General features: G+C 40.0%; 1 protein-coding gene across 1 annotated transcript in view; it reads right to left on the reverse strand.

The window, feature by feature from the left end:
- Positions 1–20,863, reverse strand: part of UBR3 (ubiquitin protein ligase E3 component n-recognin 3 (putative)) — a 97,504-nt gene that overhangs the window by 39,759 nt on the left and 36,882 nt on the right. Inside the window, exons 20-26 of the mRNA XM_010190394.1 lie at positions 18,916–19,020; positions 17,879–18,052; positions 17,623–17,652; positions 15,736–16,196; positions 12,109–12,197; positions 3,289–3,438; positions 2,674–2,807 (exon numbers count right to left, since the gene is read on the reverse strand). Of these exons, the coding sequence (XP_010188696.1) occupies positions 2,674–2,807; positions 3,289–3,438; positions 12,109–12,197; positions 15,736–16,196; positions 17,623–17,652; positions 17,879–18,052; positions 18,916–19,020 (1,143 nt within the window). The remainder of the gene's footprint in view (positions 1–2,673; positions 2,808–3,288; positions 3,439–12,108; positions 12,198–15,735; positions 16,197–17,622; positions 17,653–17,878; positions 18,053–18,915; positions 19,021–20,863) is intronic.

Raw genomic sequence — 20,863 nt, forward strand, 5'->3', positions numbered from 1 at the left:
CTACATATGAGCAGGAAATCATAACAAAATTAAAAACTCCAGCCACAAGACATGCTCCTGTTTACCTAGCCTCAGCCTGACACTCATATGGAATATGAATATATATGAACGCATCTGGAATACTGCATCCAGTTCTGGGCCCCTCAGCTCAAGAAGGACAGGGACTGCTGGAGAGAGGCCAGCGTAGGGCTACAAAGATGATGGAGGGAGTGGAGCATCTCCCTTCTGAGGAGCGGCTGAGGGAGCTGGGGCTCTTTAGTTTGCAGAAGAGGAGACTGAGGGGAGACCTCATTCATGTTGATAAATATTTAAAGGGTGAGTGTCACGAGGATGGAGCCAGGCTCTTCTCGGTGACAAACAATGATAGGACAAGGGGTAACGGACACAAACTGGAACACAGGAGGTTCCACTTCAATTGGAGAAGAAACTTCTTCTCAGTGAGGGTGCCAGAGCACTGGACCAGGCTGCCCAGAGAGGTTGTGGAGTCTCCTTCTCTGCAGACATTCAAAACCCGCCTGGACGCCTTCCTGTGTAACCTCATCTGGGTGTTCCTGCTCCGGCAGGGGGATTGGACTGGACGAGCTTTGGAGGTCCCTTCCAATCCCTAACGGTCTGTGGTTCTGTGATTCATGTCATGCTATGACCCTCTCCAGCCGTAGGACAAGAAACACTGCCTTTTCCTCCTGCTACTCCTGCTCCATTGAGTAGGCTGCACTACACGTGGTGCAGTGAGGCACAGCCGTACGACCACAGAGTGTCAGGTTGGGAGGGACCACAAGGATCAGCAGTCAAACCTCTGTGATACACCCGGGTAAGTCCCCCAGGACAAACACTTCACTCAGGAAAAGTATTATTTATTGCATGTATTTAATGAGGCTACTGATTAACGTTTGCAAAAGAAAAAAACAAAAGAGTCTTTGCAGAAACTCTGTATTACTCTTGAGTTCAGAAATAAAGGAAACTCCAAAGTAAGTCACAGGCTTGGGATGGAGAACAACTAAGTTATGGGTCACAAAGCATTATGTGATACTGAAAAAATTCCTATCAATTGAGTATGTGAAGTTTTGTCTCCCAATCCTTAGTCATACCTCTCCATATTAAAAATAAACCCTTTCAGTGATTCTTCCTTTGACGGGCAACAACTCTAACTTCCTGACTGACAGCAAGCATCGAAATTCAGCTAAGAAAGCACAGAAGGAATCTCTGTGGAAAGAACTGGCCTGTTTTGCCCAATCTGTATATAGCATATAGCCTTCAAATACTATTTCCTTCTTCTAGTAGAATAAGCTAGATCATGTTTCATTACTCGTAATTTTCACATCTGTGTGAAATTACTCCCTTGCCTCCTGAAATCTGTTGTTAGGAAGGACAGTTACTGGGAAGGACACACTTGATAAACAAGACGACTTCTTATTGCTTAGCTCAGTGGAACAAGACACTCAAGACACTAACAAATGTTTCCATTTTTACTTCAAAAGAAATTTAAGGATTAGTTCTTTCACGCAGAGACATTTTTTAGCACAGCAGTGACCTGGACACTTGAAAGCAAAAATAGCAAATTCAACTAATGTTTGAATTGAGACTGGAATTTCTGAAAGCCGGATGCATTTGCTCATTGCATTACGGTGTATTTTAGAGTGATCTGTTGGTATTGGTATTCAATTATCTGTGGATGACAGGCTACAAGAAAGCTAACAATTGTGTCAAGAGTAAAAACTGCCAGTCTGTCCTCTTTAAAGCAAATATTTAAGCTTCCAAAGGCGGATTATTTAGTTAGATCTGCCTAAGAGTTGGTACGTCATCTGCAACCAGTCTACAGGAGCTCATTTACAGTCGCAGGTTTGCACATTCTTCTTCCCCAGAATGATTCCTTGGAACAGTTATGTATTACCTTACACGGCTGTTTTATACACTAGCAAGGAAAGTCACAGGCAGCACTTCCAAAGTCTAGACCTTCCAAAGGTTTACAACTGAGTAAGTCCTCTTAAGCAACCAGAATTGACTCTCAAAATTCAACATTAAAAGATGTAACACAGCTTTGTGAAACAACATGAAACTCTGGTTGGAACAGCTAACAGAACTGCAAACCAGACACCAACATAGCAATTCATGTAAAACTGAACTCCAGTAATGCTGTGCAGCGTTGAGGACTCAGCAGGAGAGGGTGAAGTGTTCTGCTGGTCCCTCCTTCCCATCTGCTCACCCTTCCCTCCTCTGCCGTGGCTCAGAGAACTGTTACAGGTTAAAACAACTCTCGCCACCTGCGCTGTGCTGCCAAAAACACTTTTACCTCATTAAAAGTAATTCTTTAATCAGGTTATTTGAATGGCCACAAGAAAACCAGTGTTTGAAAGTCACTCCAAAGACAGCAAAACCACATCTCAATTGTGTGGTCACCATGATTTGTGAAATACCTTCCAGAGAACATCGGCATGGACATTCAGTGACGACAGCCTGCAGATATACTACATGGCTCTATCAAAAACTAACTAGGGTAAAGCCAGATGTTATTTAAAAATAAGAACCCTGTCAAACGTAAATACTTCCTAAGTCCTGTAGCATTACAAAGTGTTCACTAGACGTAGAAACAAAACTAGGAGGACCTTATGATTTCATTTACCTTTTTACATCAATTCTTCCTAAGTGGCAGTATTATTCACATGGCACACTTACATCTTTAAAGTATCGCTGTAAAGTCGTAAGCCTCACGTCATGCAGTGCTGCACAGGTATCCCAAGGGTATATTTGCTCCTCTTCAGAAGTTGGTAATTTCTTTGGCTCAGTGCTATTGCGACATTGCCCCAACACTGTATGAAGAAAAGCAGCACTAAAGAATGCAATGGATAACGATATGCTAAACAATTACGAAAACAAGCGGGACATTCTGGTTTGCATCTACAATGTGCTTTGTTGATGTTAAGCAGTGAAAAAATTATTAAAGAAACTAAAGACCTAAAGTACATACATACACAAACACGTACATACATATAGACATACCGACGGCTACTTTATTTTCTTTTTCTTTCAGTACCTACTTTCCTGACGGTCTATTACAGCTTTTGCAAACCCAGCAATATAACAGGAACTAGGAGGGAACGAAACAGTTTGCTCTTTTCCCAAACATTTACCAATTTTCTCAGTACCCTGAGACCTACACAAGTGCCTTGGACTATCCACAAAAAGAGAGGAGACTCCATCTTTCCAGGGTACACGAGACACAACCGTTACTCACGTACGTGTACTAAGAGCTGCAGAAGCACAGCCTGTCCAACAGGTCACACATCATACCTGAGGATGCTTGTAATAGCACCACTAGCCCTGTAGGTCTGTCTTCAGTAGAAGGACCACTTTGCCCACAAATAACACAATCATATATTGCCTCAGAAACATGCTGCTCTGACGTAGCTACCTCCATGGCAATATCAGCATCTGGCGACTCTAAAAAAAGGATAAGAAAACTGATATTAAAGAGGGAAAGAAATCAAACTGCATCTGCATTGAAGTAGTGACAAAACACCTCCAACAGAATTTATTTTACCTACAACTAAAGCATTGACAGTTACTTAAAACTGCTGCTGCTGCTTCAAACAGCAAGACACTTCACAATGAAGAACAAGTTCTCATATTCAAAATTATCCCCAAAGGAATTAAGTGTTTAGTTCAAGTTTTGTACTAAATCTGATATCTTTAAAACTTCTATGAAATTTCTATTTCATTAGTTACTATATTGAAAACTCCGACCATAGAGGGAGGAAGGACAATGAACATGAATCTCTACTAAACCCAGATTTGCTCATAACTGACCAACAACAAATAGAAGGAAAATTTAATCTGGAGACCTTAGAAACAATTTGAAGATGTTTAGACAAATGTGCAACTAAAAAGGAAAGATTTTTTTTTTTAATGTGAAGCTTGGGCAACCTTTAAAAATTCAAGGTGCATTAAGAAAGTAATCTGCTGCGACACAGCAGCTCTTTAGTTTAACATTTACTGTCTACAAGACATATCAGAGATCTGGTTTTCTAATGGTCCACTGTTATTTCGTACGTGGACAGACAGAAGCATTCAGGGATAAGGACCAGCTTTAAAGTACTGAGGCATTACACTCGATGGAGCTTTGTTCACATGACAGTGGTGACGGTTTTGTGGCAGGAGGTTACCCAAAATAGAAGCATTTTTATGATATGTTACAATACAAGGTAAGAATTCTTTATTGGCTTGAGAGAAAAGCACCTTAGGACTGAACAATCCTCTCCTGACTGCTCGAGCACACAAACAGTCAGCCTCTTGACCCAGAGGATAAGGGTGCTTTGTTTCTCTCCTAGAAGATATGTTTTCCAAAGGAGAACACTTCCTTCATCTCCTTGATTAAGTGGGTCAGAGTGCCAGACAGAGAACCCAAAAACCCCCTGTGCAGCAACAGTCCTCATGCAGAAATGCTTTTAGGAAAGCTGCTCTCCTCTGAAAGTTCACTGCAAGCTCAGCACAGGAGGCCTGCTGCTCTAAGGAGGGGTGTGCTGGATGTCAGACAGCATCTTTCTTTTCTGGGAAAAGCTCCATGCGATGCTCTCACTCCCCGGGAAGAATCAAAATCCCACTGTTGTAGGAACTGTTGGTTGACCAGTCAGTTATTGAGGGTCATGGAAATGAACTCGGATCTTCACTGACACACAGGCTTTGGTATTGCACACACGTCTGTCACCATCTAGTGGCAGCCAGATGTACAACGAAAAGAAAGCAGAATGCATCGACTACAAATGTTTTTTATTTCTTCAGTCCAAACATCCAGAAAACCCAGGAGCGACTGTAACACAGAGGGGTGGAACTAAGCACTAGAACGATTTTTTAGATTTGACATCACCTCTTAACTGTGCAATGCAACTCATTTGTGAGGTGCTGGAAGGACGTGTCATGACAGTGACCAGAGAACACCAGCTCTTTCCTAGAATGCTGGTAATACAACAGAAAACATGCATCCATTCAGTATTTTTCAGTAAGTGCAGTAAGAGAACATAGTGTGTCAATCTGATTTTGAACAACTCTGTGGAAGTCCTCAAAATCAGTCAATATTTAATTTATGAAACACCACTCGTATCATAAATTGCATATTTTAAACATGAAGGGAAAAAATACAGATATTACCATTTAAAAGGTGTGTCAAAACAATTCAGTCTATGCAATCTGTACTTCTACTGCCTATGTGCAACAAGCACATTGAGATCAGGCCAATTTAGCTCTAGAACTCAAGGACCAAATGCATGTTTCCTTCACAACTACTTAAATGCAGCGCTAGGCTACTTTGGCAAACCATAAGATTTCACAGGAACAAAACTTCTAGCATCAGGGAAGACTTCCTAATAAAGTGGTTTCCCCCAGAGCTACCAAACCAAATCAAAGGCAACCATGCAAAATCCACAGGTAAGAGAAACTGGCAAGGATTTAAAGTCTCCATTAAGCAGACCAAAACAACTCAGCCAAACAAAGAGCCCACACTCCTCCTGAATGGACTATGATAAGCCTTGATCACTGACCTAAACCAGCTGTTACCTTCTTTGGAAGGCAAGGCGTGGGCTATGTTTGTTTGAAAGGACATGTTTTGGCTCTGTGTACTGCAAAGGTCTCAGTCTTGTCTTTCCTGCCTTCCTGAACTGTGCCTCTGTGGAGCTCCTGCCTCATCAGCTGCATCATCTTCCTACACTGCCCAGGACCAGGACCAACACGTTACAACTCAAAATACCGTTGAAAATCAGACAGACTCCTCCCCGCAAACCTCATCCTAAAATATTTCATTAATGCACTGATACTTGCGAATATAAAATCCCTGAGACATCTCCATTCTACTCCACTTTCTGTCCTGTATTACCTATTTCACATGGGTAAAAAAAACCCAAACTGCATTTTCCTGCAATAGCACTCATACGGAAGCTTAAAATGCCCAGAATGTAGAAGCTCCACAGCTCCTTTTTCCTACATTTCATATAAATAAAAGTACAGAATTGCTCTGTGTTTTCCATGGCACCTTGTGAAGTGTTTATTTAAAACGACTGGAGTTGCGGTACTATTTTATACCTTTGATTTAGAAAATACAGGTTCTTAGCAATTTTTAAGGCACGAGCTAACATTTCCCAGAATGCCATTACAAAAAGACAACTTGATAAAATTTATTTTATTAAATGTCCTTTTTGTATTGATGAAAAGTCTTTGCAGTTACATTGTGATTGTAACCGAACATAAAATTCCTTCTCTTCTGGCTAAAAACCCCACCCGAAGCAGCACCAGAAACTGTCACATGAACAAAGCTAAGTTGCAGCTGAATAAAAACCCAAATCTCCTCATTTTGCTTCCACTGGTGCACAAACCTCCAGTATTTTTTGCTGACACTAGGGAGATATTTCCATGAAAAATAAGCACTTGTGTGTTATATCCCAGAATGTTACCTTATGAGTGCCAAAGGAATCCTTTGCCAGCTGTTTGCCAAGATACTGATCCTGAGGCACGCCACTCCACCTTCTGAACTGCAGGAGCCCGCAGTTTTGTTTGGCCTGAAAACCACTGGCACCCAAACCAAGACATCTTGCCACTCCACTGGACATTCAGAAAGCAAGTACACACAGAATCGCTTGGTTGGAAAAGCCCTCAGAGATCATCACGTCCAACCGCTCCTGTCTACCCCCTAAACCATATCCCTAAGTACCTCATCTACCTGCTCTTTAAACACATCCAGGGATGGCAACTCCACCACCTCCCTGGGCAAGTAGAGGCAACAGGAGAGCAAGGAAGACCAAGGCAGCTTTAGTCACTAGGCTGAAGCATGGCTTTAATGGCCAGGCAGCAGTCACACGAGAAAGCAAGTGCATTTTACGTCAAGCACTCTGCAGAGTACAGCCAAGGATGCCTACAGTTTAAAACTCTGACTTAAAGATACAACCAAATTTTGATCGAAGATTTACCCTCATTAATTTCACACAGACTTGTCCTAATAACTTCAGTATGAAGAAGGAGCAAATGGGAAATACAAGGCAAGACACACGGTATTGGTATCGATTTACCAAGTTTCCCTCATGAGGTTTGTCTATGCTGTAACACACCCCACCTCCTCACAGCGGGCTCTGGGGCTTTTCTTTGTCCTTGTGAAGTATTGCAGAAATCAGAGTAGGTATGAACCTCACTAAAAACAAAGATAAAAATACTGATGGAGGATAAAAAAATGAAATCTAAACTGTGACAGAAATCCAGGACAGTGCCAAGCACTACCGTTGCCACGTGTTTTCTGAAAAGTTAATTATTTAGCTCCTTGTTTGGTTTTGTACCAACAGGAGTGAGAGACCTAAAGTTACAAAATCCTAACATTTCCTACCTCCTAGAAAATCCCCACCAGCCTGCTAAAATCTACTACACTGTTTCTATCACAGAGTGCCTTGCTGCCTGAATTTGTTCTCATCTGCCCTCTCCAGAGCTGAAGAGTCACTCGTGCTCTTTCCCCTGTCCAGCACAACCCCAGACCCGAACGGGCTGTGTGAACACAGTCAATACAGTGCACGTGCTCTGCTGACAGCACTCGGCGTTTTTCCTGCTGTACGTACCGCGTGTCAAAGCGGCCTCCTGGCAAAGCAACCATTAGCATGCTGATATTCCTTGCCCTGACCCAGCATACACATTCCCAAGAGATCAGTACCTAATTTGTTTTTCTATCTGGGTTCAGAAGATTGTGCATCAGGAAATGTATGTCACCTTGCATTAAAACCCTGCACTTCTTTTTAACTCCATCTAAGGAATATTCACTTGGAGGACAGAATGACGTCCTGCCCAGACTCGCATCATAGGAAAGAAGCACAAAGATGATGTTGCATACTTATCATGAGGTACTATAATCACATTGGGCACTTCAGAGAGAGCAAGACTGTTGAATGAATGCAAAATATCTTAATATTTCTAACTAACAGATTAAACAATTTACATATTTTCACTACGATACATTTGATTAAGCAGTTCAGCAGCTTGCCTGGAAAGAATCTCCGTATTTCATATTTATAAAACTTGGATATAGAAATCCTCACAAATATCACTGTCATTTGTTAAAGGCTACTATTGGGTTGGCCAAAAAGTAACTGCATCTTTTTTAACTGATGGACACACCTCTTGAAATGTAACTACCGTCATTTTCAACTGTAAATTCATGAAGTAACTGAACAGCTGACAGTTCAGGCTTGGTTAAGACAAGGAAAGTGCACAATTTCATCAACAGCTATTTATTTGGTGTCGATTTCAAAATGGGAAATCAAAAGGAACATTTTCATCAGATTTTGCTGTATTACTTCAGAAAAAGAAAATATGCTGTGCAAGCTCATAAAAACTGATGTGATGTGTACGGTGAAGATGCTTTAAAACCACAGCAGTGTCACAATTGGTTTGTTAAATTTTGGTCCGGAAATTTTGATGTGAAAAGATCCACCACACTCGGGAAGGCAAATCAAAGCTGGGAACGACAAAATAAAGGCACCGATCGACTCCAGTTGGTGTCTAATGACGTGAGACATTGCTGATAATCTTCATGTATCAGAATCATGCCTTGAAAAATAATTTAAAACAACTTGGCTACATTGGGAAGCTCGATATTTGGGTACCACATGAGCTCTAAGAAAATTCATCTCGCTAAGCACGTTGACATCTGCGATTCTCTCTTGAAATGTTCGGAAAATGATCCAGTTTTGAACCACATGATAACAGGCAATGAAAAATGAATCGTCTACAACAATGACAAAAGAAAAAGATCATGGAGCAAGCGTGATGAACCAGCTCAGAGCACTTCAAAAGCAGATATTCACCAAAAGAAGGTGTTGCTGCTGCTCTGGTGGGATTTCACAGGTATTGTGTATTTTGCATTGCTTCCAAGGAACCAAACCATTACTTTGGGTGTGTACTGTCACCAACTGGATAAATGAAATGATGCCGTCAAACAGAAGCATCCAGAACTCGTGAATCACAAAGGTGTTGCGTCTCGCCCTGATAACACCAGACCACAGACGAGTTTGGTCACGTCAAAAACGGCTGCAGCCTGGATGGGCTGTGTTACCACATCTCCCATGTTCTGATAACACCAGACCACAGACGAGTTTGGTCATGTCAAAAACGGCTGCAGCTTGGATGGGCTGTGTTACCACATCTCCCATGTTCACCAGACCTGGCACCATCAGACTGCCGTCTGTTTCATTCTTTACAAAATGCCATGAACGGTAAAACCTTCACTGCTCATGAGGATATCAAATTGTTCTTGAAACTTTTTTGCCGAAAAAGACAACTTTTTTGAGTGTGGAATCAGGAAGTTGCCTGAAAGATGGCAAAAGGTAATTAACAAAATGAACACTATACTGTTTAATACAGTTTGTGTTTCCCATGAAAAATTCACCTTTCATTTACCCAGACAAAAAATGCAATTAATTTCTGGCCAACCCAATACAAACCTGGAGCAGAGGGATTCATCTTTGTTCTTACCACCAAGTCCAGTTCCACATCACGACAGATAAACCGCAGGCTCACACTGAGATCAGTGCTCTCAAAACAAAGATGTAAAGTAGCTACCACTAGACCAGAAGGCCGATGAGGCTGACACTGTACGTGACTACATGACAACACATTTTTTACTCCCTAGACATTCTCAAGTATTTCAAGAGCTCTCTCTGCTGCTCTTAGAATGATGTTTCCTGGTTGTTTTTTCTACTTTTTACATTTGTCCTGCAGTCAAACAGCTAAAGACAGCACAGTGCATTTTATTCCACCGAGTTCATTAACATAACTGTTTCTAAATTTCAGTTAATTACTTCCAGGCAAGCTTGAATGGCAATGCAGTTCTGCAGATGTCACAGGCTATAAACAGAAAGTAGCAGGGGGCACAAATGGAAAGGGCTAAATGATGGGTATTTTTGCGACAATGATTGCTTGTAAGAAAACGCCAGTCTTTACTTTCAGAATCTCAGATGAATTTGTGAATTCCAGTTGAAATAAGTGTTTTTTTCTCTTGTAAATGAGACACATTTAATACTGATAAATGAACGTGTAATTGGGCAACTTCCTTTCAAGCCATGTTTCATTGCATCCCAACGATAATCCCAACAAGAGGAATGCCTCAGGGGACCACAGTGGCTAGCACTTTAATAAGCACTTTGGAACTTGTTAAGTTTATGGGGTTTTAATAAAATAATCTTTAAGCTTTGGCTATTCTCCATTATCCCTATCACCTTCCAGAAACACTTCTCGTCAGAGTATTTTCAGTCTTCTACACTGCCAAAAGAAAGCTATTACGAAGTTTCTGAAGTGCTATACCCAAACCAATTGCACCAGCTCTCACTTTACGACTGTATCACATCCACACTTCATAGAGAAGTTTCAAGAAAAATATGATGCTGGTATAATTTGCCAAACTTACACCAACTGAATCAGTGACAAAGGGATGCCATTATGCCTTCATTCTGACCGTGTTATTACTGTTATATTTCTTAATTTTCATTGTCGTATCTACTGCTGTACTCCAACCTACAGTAAAAGTAACAGGTAACAGAGTTGAATCTGTGAGAAAGGAACACATTTTACCTGACTCGTTTTAATATTAAAGGATTTTTTTGTTTTTCAAATGTCCTATTTCAGCTCGGCTGTGATACAATTCCAGGTAAGGCTACTAAATACTTAGAGTAGTTTTAAACTGAATACACCAGAATGCTTCAGAATTCTTAGAGTGACAATAGTTTCCACAACTGCTTCAATAATCTGCTGTAACATCTAGAGACTTCATTCAAAGCTGAACACATTACTTCAGTTAATAAAAATGTTAGAGCAAACTTAAGAAAACACTCCTGGCAAACAATTCATTTAGGCTTGTAAACAAATCCTATGCATTACAATGGAATACGTACTTGCTCTCTTATCAGCAACCTATGAACTGAAGGGAATTTAATCATTTCAACAGACCTTTTCAGCAAAAACAGTTGTCAAAATATTTCTAACCAGTGCTTGAACTCAAATCAAAACCCCACAGCAGATGGTATTTGACTGAAAGGGGGGGAAAGGAAAAAGATTCCTGCTTTTTCTTGTCTTTCAAAAGTGCTCATTTTCAATGAAGTCATCCAGATGATGGAAGTATTTTCTGATCCTCAGTTAAACACAGGTGAACTAATCAAGGTTAGGTGCTTCTGCACAGCAAAACCTGAAGGAACTTCTCCTCAAGAAAACAAGAAGTGAGTCTGCCGTAAAGCACGTATTTGACATAGCAAACTGTCACTCCCTACACCTACCTCAAAGGCCGCAGCAGGGCAGGCGTTGGTCTCTTCTCCCAAGTAACAAATGACAGGACAAGAGGAAAGGGCATCACGTTACAGCAGGGGAGGGTTAGATAGAGTATCAGGAAAAAGTCTTCTGGTGAAAAGGTTGTCAAGCATTGCAGCAAGCTGCCCAGGGAAGCAATGGAGTCACCATCCCTGGAGGTGTTCACAAGACGTGCAGAAGTGGCACTGGGGGACATGGTTTAGTGGTGGACCTGGCAGTGCTGGGTTAACAGCTGCAATCTGTATTAAAAGTCTTTTCCTACCTAAACAATTCTGTGATACAGCAGCTCAGATGATCTAAAAATTATTCTTTCCTTAATTCCACACATAAATTTGAAATGCAAAACTTTTACCTAAATAAAATTTTAGGCTCTACAGAGAAAGAATCTTAAATTTTATTATTAAAGATAAAAGAAAATGCGATCTTTGAAAGACTAACTTTGGGACAGTTTATATTAAAAGGCAAAGACTTTAAAACACATCACACATTTAATAATTTTATCCACCGGGTATTAAAAAATAGCAATAAAATTATGTTCTAATGAGTTCTCTTTAAAATATTTTCAAGATCTTTCATCTATTCTTTAGCAAGTATGCATTAAGAAAACACAACTTTAAGCCTCCCAAGAGCGATTTGGTGACCACGTGGATACAGTTGTGGGATCTGAGGGGAGGGGTTTTTGTCTGGGCTTGGGTTTTGTGGATTTTCTTCTTTTAATCTATTTGAGTAAAAACCTTAACACTAACACAGAAATTATAAAAAAAGCAGCAATCAGTCACACAAAAAACTTACCAACATCCATGGCAGTTTCCATGAAGCTTTTCTGCCTTGAGGCAAATTCAGCCAATAATTTCTGTTGTCTTTCTCTGGCCTTTTGCCGTCTGAGTGAAAGAAGAGAGGGGAAGAGCTTCAACAATGCAATTCAAAATTCAAGTTCTCTCTAAATAACGGATTCCTTCTCAAGAAAAGGAATTTCTTGCTTTAATTTGAGTCTGAAAGAAAAGAATAAAATCTTGTCCTAAAAACACTTCAGAAAACCAGAAGATCTTTTAACAGGTTAGGCCAAGGTATCATAAGAAAAAAAACAAAGACCTTATCCTTGGGATGCTTCCAGGTTGAAGGCTCTTCCCTCCTGGGAGCCAAGCTGCCTTCACTAACGTTTCCCTCATTGTTGAACACAGCTCTGGATTTACAAATGGAAGACATCAGAGACTCATTCTTGTCTGTCCTTCCATTTAAGCTGTATTGGTGATCTGTACAAGGCTATGTGACCAGCTGTTCTGTAACTCCCTATATGCGCATACTGCAGCTGCTAGAGGAATATCAATGCATGTAAGAAGATAAAGAAAATAGACATTGATTTTCTTCTTCGTGACAAGAGCTCACAAAGAGAGGAAATGGGAGCGGAGCAAATGGCACATGCGAAGACCCACATGCCCCATGGACAAGGACTTCCCTGTGCAGCTAGGGAAGCTCTATCAGAGCTACCAGCTCTTGGCAGCAGCATTTTTCCTCCATTAGGAGATGATTCAGATAACTAACAAGGGATTTAAAAACACTTGGCATCCGATATGCTGAGGGGTTGCTCTTTAGTCCGATTATCACTGTCCTTACACAGGAACAGGCACGCACAGGCCCAGTGCAGCCAGTATACTGTAACCTGTTATTCCCAGCTGGCCTGTTTATAAGTCAAAGCTTCTAACTTGTTTTCTTAAAGGCACCTTAAAAATCCAAGTATCTCCACCTATTTATCTGTCACATCGTACAGCCACCATTTCTCAAAATAACTTCTATTTACAACAACCCTAAGATTCATTATTCTCAGGATCATACCAGGGCATTCATTAAACCTGGTTTTATTTATTTCTCCCTAGGAATTTCTCAATATATGCCCTGACTAAAAGCAGAGTGACTGTAAATAGAGGCCTTTAATAAGAAGGCATAAACAAACCCTGACAGATTCAGCACAGCTCAGTAATTTTCCATGATGGCCCATGGGAGTATGACACTGCAATGGAAAAAATACTGCAAGCAGCTCAAGCTCTCTTTCGTTCTGTATTTCGGTTTCTATGGTGACAACCCGGCGCCTGAGTGACGCCAAGTTCATCGTTATACGTGGAAGTAACCAAAAAAGGGTGATCACGAAATGCTCAGAGCCTGCTCGATCTTCACTAATACAAAACTGGACTTGGGAAAAAGAAAAACATCACGATTAAAAATGAAAGCAAAAACTGCAGCCTGACTATACGAGCAGTGCCAGTCTGTGAGATGAGTCATTGCAGTTACGACACGGTCCACTCATGTATTTCAGAGGTCCCCAATGCCTTTATGGATTTGAGAAGAAGAAAACAGTCCCTCAGAACAGCAAAGAACCAGAAACATTTCTTTTAATCATTACATTAGCCCCAGAACTTAACTGAAAACTTAAAGTGCCCACAACAGATCCCTGAAAATATCGTATCTTCCTGCAGGGGGAAGGGAATGACCTGAACCTTTTCTGTACGAAATGTTACCCGATTCATTGATTCTCGTGCTTCTCCCACACATAAACCAGCACTACTGAGTACCACAATAACGAGTGGGCGTCCACAACTCAGCTGGGTGTCATCTAAAGCAGCTACTCAGTCTGGCATTTTCTGCAAGACTGTTTTACGTGCCAAACCTTGACTATTTCTCTCATTAACCAAACTGTTACATGGGATGTTGCAAATTAACCTATTAACTGAACATTTGGAAGAAAAAAATAACTCTGCTTTGTAAAGTATGCAATATGTAAAAATCTATTAAATCTATTTTTAGTATTTTATGTTTAATTTGCAAATACCAGTGTAGGTCTTGGGCATATTGAGACAATTTAGTGAAAAATTTACTGTCAAACAAATAAAAATGGCAGGGTAAATAAATGTAATCCAGAAATCAACCGAGTCAGATGATTGCAGGTTTCTACCCAAATTTCTAGAACCATAATCATATGTATGGTTACATAAACCATCAATGTTATCGAAATACTGCACGGACAAGCACTCAAGAGTAGACTCACTTGTCCATTCAAGCCTGTGCCCTGACTACTTCAGTGAACGTGTTCAGTTCTGACTCAGCCCCCTCATCCGCTGCACCCCAGCCTTGTAACCCTATCTCCTCACTTTCAATGTCATGTTTCAGTCCTTTGCACTAACCAGTCACCCATTTCTTCCCACTGCCCTACTCCAGCCAACTCTCCCTTCTGGCTGGCTCCATGACATTCTCCAAATGCCAGTCTCTGTCTTACTCGTGCCCTCGAGGCATTTGCATTCCTGTTCCACATTCTCCTTCTCCCATCAGATCTCAAGACCCTATCCTCCACCATTGAGATTTTCACTAAAAACTGGTTATTTCATTTGCTATTCTGAGTATTTATGTCCTGACAATCCAGTTCTTTCCTAACATCTCCAAGTTGCCAGCTTGAGTCTTCCCACGTCAACTCTTCACTGGACCTGGCATCTTCCCTTTGCTCACTATTACATCGACCAGATGGTTTCTCCTTCCAGTCCCAGTCTGCAGCTCTGGCTCCTGCCAGTCCTAGTTTTCACCTCTACTTCTCAGCTCTAGTTGCTGCCCTCCAGGCATTTGAACTGAATTATTCCTCTTCTGTAGGACTCACTCGCCAACGCAGCAGTTGCTGAAAGCAGAAGAGAAGCAGGCTCTCTGCCTTCAGTTTCAGTAGTGCTAGTGCTCCGGGTGCTCTCAGGACTCATTATGTCCCGACCTCAACCTCAAAACTGTCTAAGCTTTTTCCCAAAAAAATCTCAGCCCAAGACATCTAGCATGCAGGTTTTCAGGTCACATTATAAGAAAATATGAAAATAATTTTTAAAAAATAAAAACTATAAAAACTTTAGAACAGAAATACAAAATTGAATGTGTCAGACAGGCAAAAATGGCAGTGTTACCAAATCAACATATAGTAAACAAACAGAAACAATCATGGTGTGATGTGTGCGTGTGAATGAACAACACAAATCTTAAAAAAATTCTACCTCACGTTGAGATTGTACAGTTAAGCCTCAAAAGTTAACACAATCTTAATTCTGCGCCTTTGTGTGTGTGTGTGTATATATATATTATATATACACACACATACATATATATAGGAGTGGTATGCATGGCAACATGAAGGGCGAGTGTATATATAAAACTATATATACATATATTTATGTATATATCACATAAAATCAGTATGAAAGTTTTCTAACTAAAAGATCTAAATTAGCAAGGTGCAGGTTCTCCCTCAGTACCCATGTAAATCATGCATATACAAAGTGGATACAGAGGTGTAGAATTAAGACTTATTCTAAGTAATCCATGCAAACACAGAGCAATCAATAGATACACAACACACACTGCCCTTCTACTGCCCCTTTACTTTGTTATTGGTGTTACCTTTCTTCTTTATCCAGAATTTTCTTCTCTGCGGAACTGATCTTTTTTGGTGGTACAGGAGGTGTTACCTTTCTGCATATCTCTTCAATTATACGTTTATTCAATCTGCTCTGTACAGCAGCTTTCAATAAAATCCTTTCTACTGCCGTCATTCCATCGCCGTGAGAGTATCTCGGAACTTCTGGGTGGATTAAAACATCCACATCATCCAGCCACGGAGGATAGTAAGAGTTTTGTTTTCCTGAGAGTTTGTGGTGCAGTTTGATGAGCAAGGACAGGATGCTTTCCTTGACCTCTAGAATGGCTGTGGTCAGCTGTGGAGTCGCGCCAAGCGCTGACCACTTCATCGATGTTTTGGGCCGAACCACCTGGTTTGCCTCACTGGTGTTCCGATTGATGATCTCCTGGAATTTCTTTCTACGTTCTGCAACCAAACTGAACACTTGAGCTGTCCCTGAATTCTGGGGAAAACAATTTACAGTGTTTGATTTTCAAAAATACAAGTATAAACAACGTACATTTATAGAACTATAGAAAATATTTTAAACTAGGGGGGAAAACCAGGAAACATTTTAAGTTTCCTCTCCCTTTCCAAAAATGTATTGAAATTTGGTACAGCAAAATACTAACCCTGCATGTTATACTTTCAGAGAAATCTGTTATACACAGCTGCATAAAAAGCCAAGTACAAAATGAAACATCATCCATACCAATACAGCTAACAAGTGGCTTTGTTATAATCAGACACAGAATTCTGTTCTCCAAGTAGTATCTCCTTACTTTTTCTGGAATACTCATAATTTCAGTATCTTCATGTGATTTAAATTTCTTTATGAAGGTCTACTGAGCACTGCTGCACAATTTAACACCTAATCACACAGGTGAACACAGGAGAGCCCACGCATCCCCATGTGATTGTCCATTTTGTGTGATTTATTAGCCAAGATCCTGAAGCCACAAACACATCTGCAAGAAGAACTTGCTATTCAGGGCACACAAGAGCAGTTACATCAATGACAGAGCCCATTCAGCTATTTCTAGTCTATGCAACCCTTGCTTTCAGTCCCAAATTAAGGCTACGTGGAAGCAACTCACACATACTGAACCCATAGCAGAGAGATGTTTCCTGAATCTTTCGATGAAATTCAGAACTCTAACATCTTACCCTCTCCTTCTCAGAAGACTGGACAGCCAAGAGATACCAAATATTTCAGAGATTGAGTATAAAAATGAGGTTCTGACAATCATCTCGGCCACCTTCTTTATGCTTTAATCTATTTCATCTCGCCTACCTACTTTAAATTGTGATCTATTGTTCTAACACGAATATGCAAAAGAAATATCCGTTATATTTCACTATATTTGTCATACAGAAAACCGAAGTGGTGTAGACAAAAGCAATCTTGACACAGATTATATTATCCACCAGTTAGAAACCTTTCAGAATCCCATTTACATACTAATTTTGTTTTCATCAAAAACCCAAGTAAACTTGCCATTAATAATTTCAAATGCAATTCCAATGTAAGGTTAAACTTTCTTGGATTCAAGAAAGCTAAGGCTACTCTATATTATCAAATGTTAGTAATATCTTGGCAAGACAAAACAGGCCTAAGCACAAAGCTCAAGCAGTAAGCTATCAACGACGGTTTCTATTTGATAGAAAGCTTGTATGTCAAAAGACGTATTAAAAATGCAAGGGCATTTTGTTGCTTGAAAGTCTACTTGATTACAACCCAGAATATGAAAAGAAAGCATGAGTCCTCGCAATGTGAATTAAAAGGAAACTCAGGGAAATTAGGAGATTTCACTGAATGTTAAGGTGAGCACAATTAAAGCCATGTTGCTAGTTAATCGTTTAGGAGAACAAACTGCACACAGATCTACCTCTCTCTGGAGGCTCTTCCGCCTTGAACTCTGGTAGATTGAGGACAAAGAAAGTCATTAAATACATCATTTGGAAGGAGGTACCATTTGAAATAACTTCTATTTTTGCTATCAGCATACTTAGGAAATATTACTGAAGAAAAAAATATCCTAAGGAATTCATAAAAAATGGTAAAAAATAATCTTAACAATAAAGTCAGAAGAGGCAGTAACTTGAACTAGCCTAGGAAGAGGACTGCTGTGGGTATATACGTACTTGTGATGAAGCTAAGCCATCAGAACTCGTACTTGCCGGTGGCTCCCTCTTCACCTCTGGAGCAGTTTCTGGCACTCTTACTCGGACATAGTTAATGAAGTGACGCATGTTAGAAACCAAGTTACTACCTGGAAACCAACTGTCATGGCAACGCTCCTGTCCACCTGCAGATTCCTAAAATAATGACAAGAAATAGTACATTTTTCTCTTACGTGTTACAATAACTCATGCTGCTTTTGTAACTGTACTGCAGAGGCCATCACCTCTGCATGAGACAGGAACAATGTGCTGAACAGTACGTGCCTCACTAAAGCTGATAGACCTCTTCAAATGATGCCACGACTGATGCCTACTGTAAGTGCTACAGGTCTGACAAAAGCAAATCTACACATTTGATCTGAGCAGAATCAAACATGCCACCAGAGCTATCTAGCAGAAGTAAAAGAAACTACTACTAGTGAACCAAAGCTGTAAAATTCATTAAAAAAATTGGAACTATACAGAAGTTAATCACCGAATAAAAGGTGGCAGATCCGTACTCATATAAGCAATGTTAAACAGTAGGAAAAATTATGGAAGTCATGTACCATAAGCGAATCTGGAATCATGAAAACAATGGCTACTTAAAATCGCATCAAAAGCACAGTTAATTTTGGCTCATTCACATATTTCAGAAGACGCAGAGCTTCAGCAATGAAATGCTCAGCGTTAAAGGTCTCAGTTGAAAAATCTAGAAATTTAAGTGACTTCTAGATTCAATTTTTTTAAGTTTTTTTGCACCCAGTTTCAAGTACTAATGTACAGAGGAGTAAAGCCCCAACCAATCTGTGTTGTCAGGTTACAGATACAAAAACTGCTGAAAAACACCACAAGACACCATACCTCTCTTCATTGCTTAGTTGATCCCTGCTTATGTAAACAAAGATGCTTTATTCTAATTTGTATTGAAAAATCTTAATAAACTCCTATTTCTAAAGAATACTGAATCATTAGACAATACTTTTATATTTTAATGACAAGATGGTATTTATCCTTACCTCTTCATCTGACTCTTGCTCTGGAGAATTTTCCAACCCCAGCTCAATCAAATACAAAACCATGCAAAGCACATGTTCTGATAAATTCTGATGATCCATTAATATCTAGGCAAAAAACCAAGCACACACGTTTTAGGAGGTTTTCTCTTTGATATTCGCACAATTGCATATGTTATTGTTGCCTCTTGTTTTGTTTTCTTAATCAATCACTGTGCTCACAAGAGCTGTATCACGAGGAACAAGAGCCGGTTAAAAAGAGAAGAGCAGACAGGCAGAACACCATGACACCACCTGCCAGTGCATTTTAGGTAGACACTGAGCAGCAATTGTAGCAGTTAAAATCATTTTCTTTTAGTTGCAGAGTAACACTCTTTAAGCCCTACCATATGCATAGAAACACAGTTAGGAAAAAAATATTTTCAAGAGCAGTGAATTGGCTGTTCAAGCTCCTGGAACATGGACTCTTGAAACATCAGTAAGGTATTTTAAATCACTCTTGTTAAGACTGAGTGCTCCTCGAAAATACCCGAGTAGTGGTTATGCTGCAGGCTTAAAAAAAATTTCCAAGTAGGCCAAGAATAATTAAGAGTAAAAACATTAATACCGCTCTCAATAACAGTAATGGAACCTATTACAAAATGAGAGATGTAACTTTGGATGGGATAGATCAACAGGAGTGTTGCATTTAAAAGAAATCACTATTCCACTCAGCCTACTAAGGCTTCAATATATTGACATGTACAAAGAGTGTCCCGGGTGACACACTTGGAACTCTTCAGTTTTTGTTTTATTTTCTTAAGATGAATAAAAGTTCTCCTGAGGTTTAGAAAAAACTAATCTTTGAGCATCACCACAACAGCAGAATTTAATTTTACGCCTTTCCAGTCAAACAAACATGTACCTTAAAACTGTTACTAGTTCAAGCTGCGATTTCCTTGAGCACCAAAGTGCCAGGCGAAGCTGCCCAGACACCACTACTGTCAGCCACAGGCACGAGGCTGCACCCAGCCTGCCCTCCGGTTCTCATGGACTCAGTCACCATGAGGCCTCATGAGGTCCTAGTCCTCTGAGATGCCTGGATAACTAGGGTAACATGAATTTAGTTCACAAGCATCTTCACATAATCCTTTTTAATTACAAATAATAAATAACCTTAACTTTAAACTAATAAATGCCCGTATCTTTCTTATAACACAGCTTTCAGTGCACTGAGAGGAAGAACTAGTGCAGTGCAGCTGAAATTAAGAACCAGGACAGCTTTCCTCTTGAGGATATTCTGATTTAAAGGAAAGAAAATGGCAAGAAGCTGCAAGTTACCAAAAAGTGGATGAGAAAAGTATTTAAAATGTCATTGCAGACAGGCTGCTACAGAAATCAGTATGTTTAGAGTGCAGCCTAGTACAGTTTTGAATACAACTTGGTTTTAAAGGGGCCAAATTTCCTAAGTAAATACACCCAGTTGAAACATCAGACAGATAAAGTTCTTAAACCGAATGTTGGTTTACAATGGCTTTTCTAAATTATATTTGAATGGCTGATTTAATCAAACCCAACCAAATCTGAGATTACAGAGATTATTCAATGAAAAAGGGCACTCAGTATTTTGTTAATATGAAAACCATGTGCAGCTGTACCAGTCAGAATCAAGAGTCATGTTGGCTAACATTTCCAAAAAGTCAAATCATTAAATGTAGTTTACTGTTCTTCTGCAGACAGTCCCCAAAGTCAAAAGATATAAAGGCTGTCATAAATTGGCAAAATTTCACTGACAAAACATAATTGAAGGCAATCCATCGAATCAATGTAATTTCTGCCACCCATAAATCAAGCAGAAATATACTTGGCATTCCAGCTAAAACAGCAACCCAGAAATTTTAAGATTCTTAACAGAGTAAAGAGAAAAAAATGGCCAAACCCCCCCAAGCAAGTCAGTAAAAGATGATGCCTC

The sequence above is a fragment of the Mesitornis unicolor genome, unplaced genomic scaffold, assembly GCF_000695765.1.
Source record: "Mesitornis unicolor isolate BGI_N332 unplaced genomic scaffold, ASM69576v1 scaffold1938, whole genome shotgun sequence".
In the NCBI taxonomy this organism is placed as follows: domain Eukaryota; kingdom Metazoa; phylum Chordata; class Aves; order Mesitornithiformes; family Mesitornithidae; genus Mesitornis; species Mesitornis unicolor.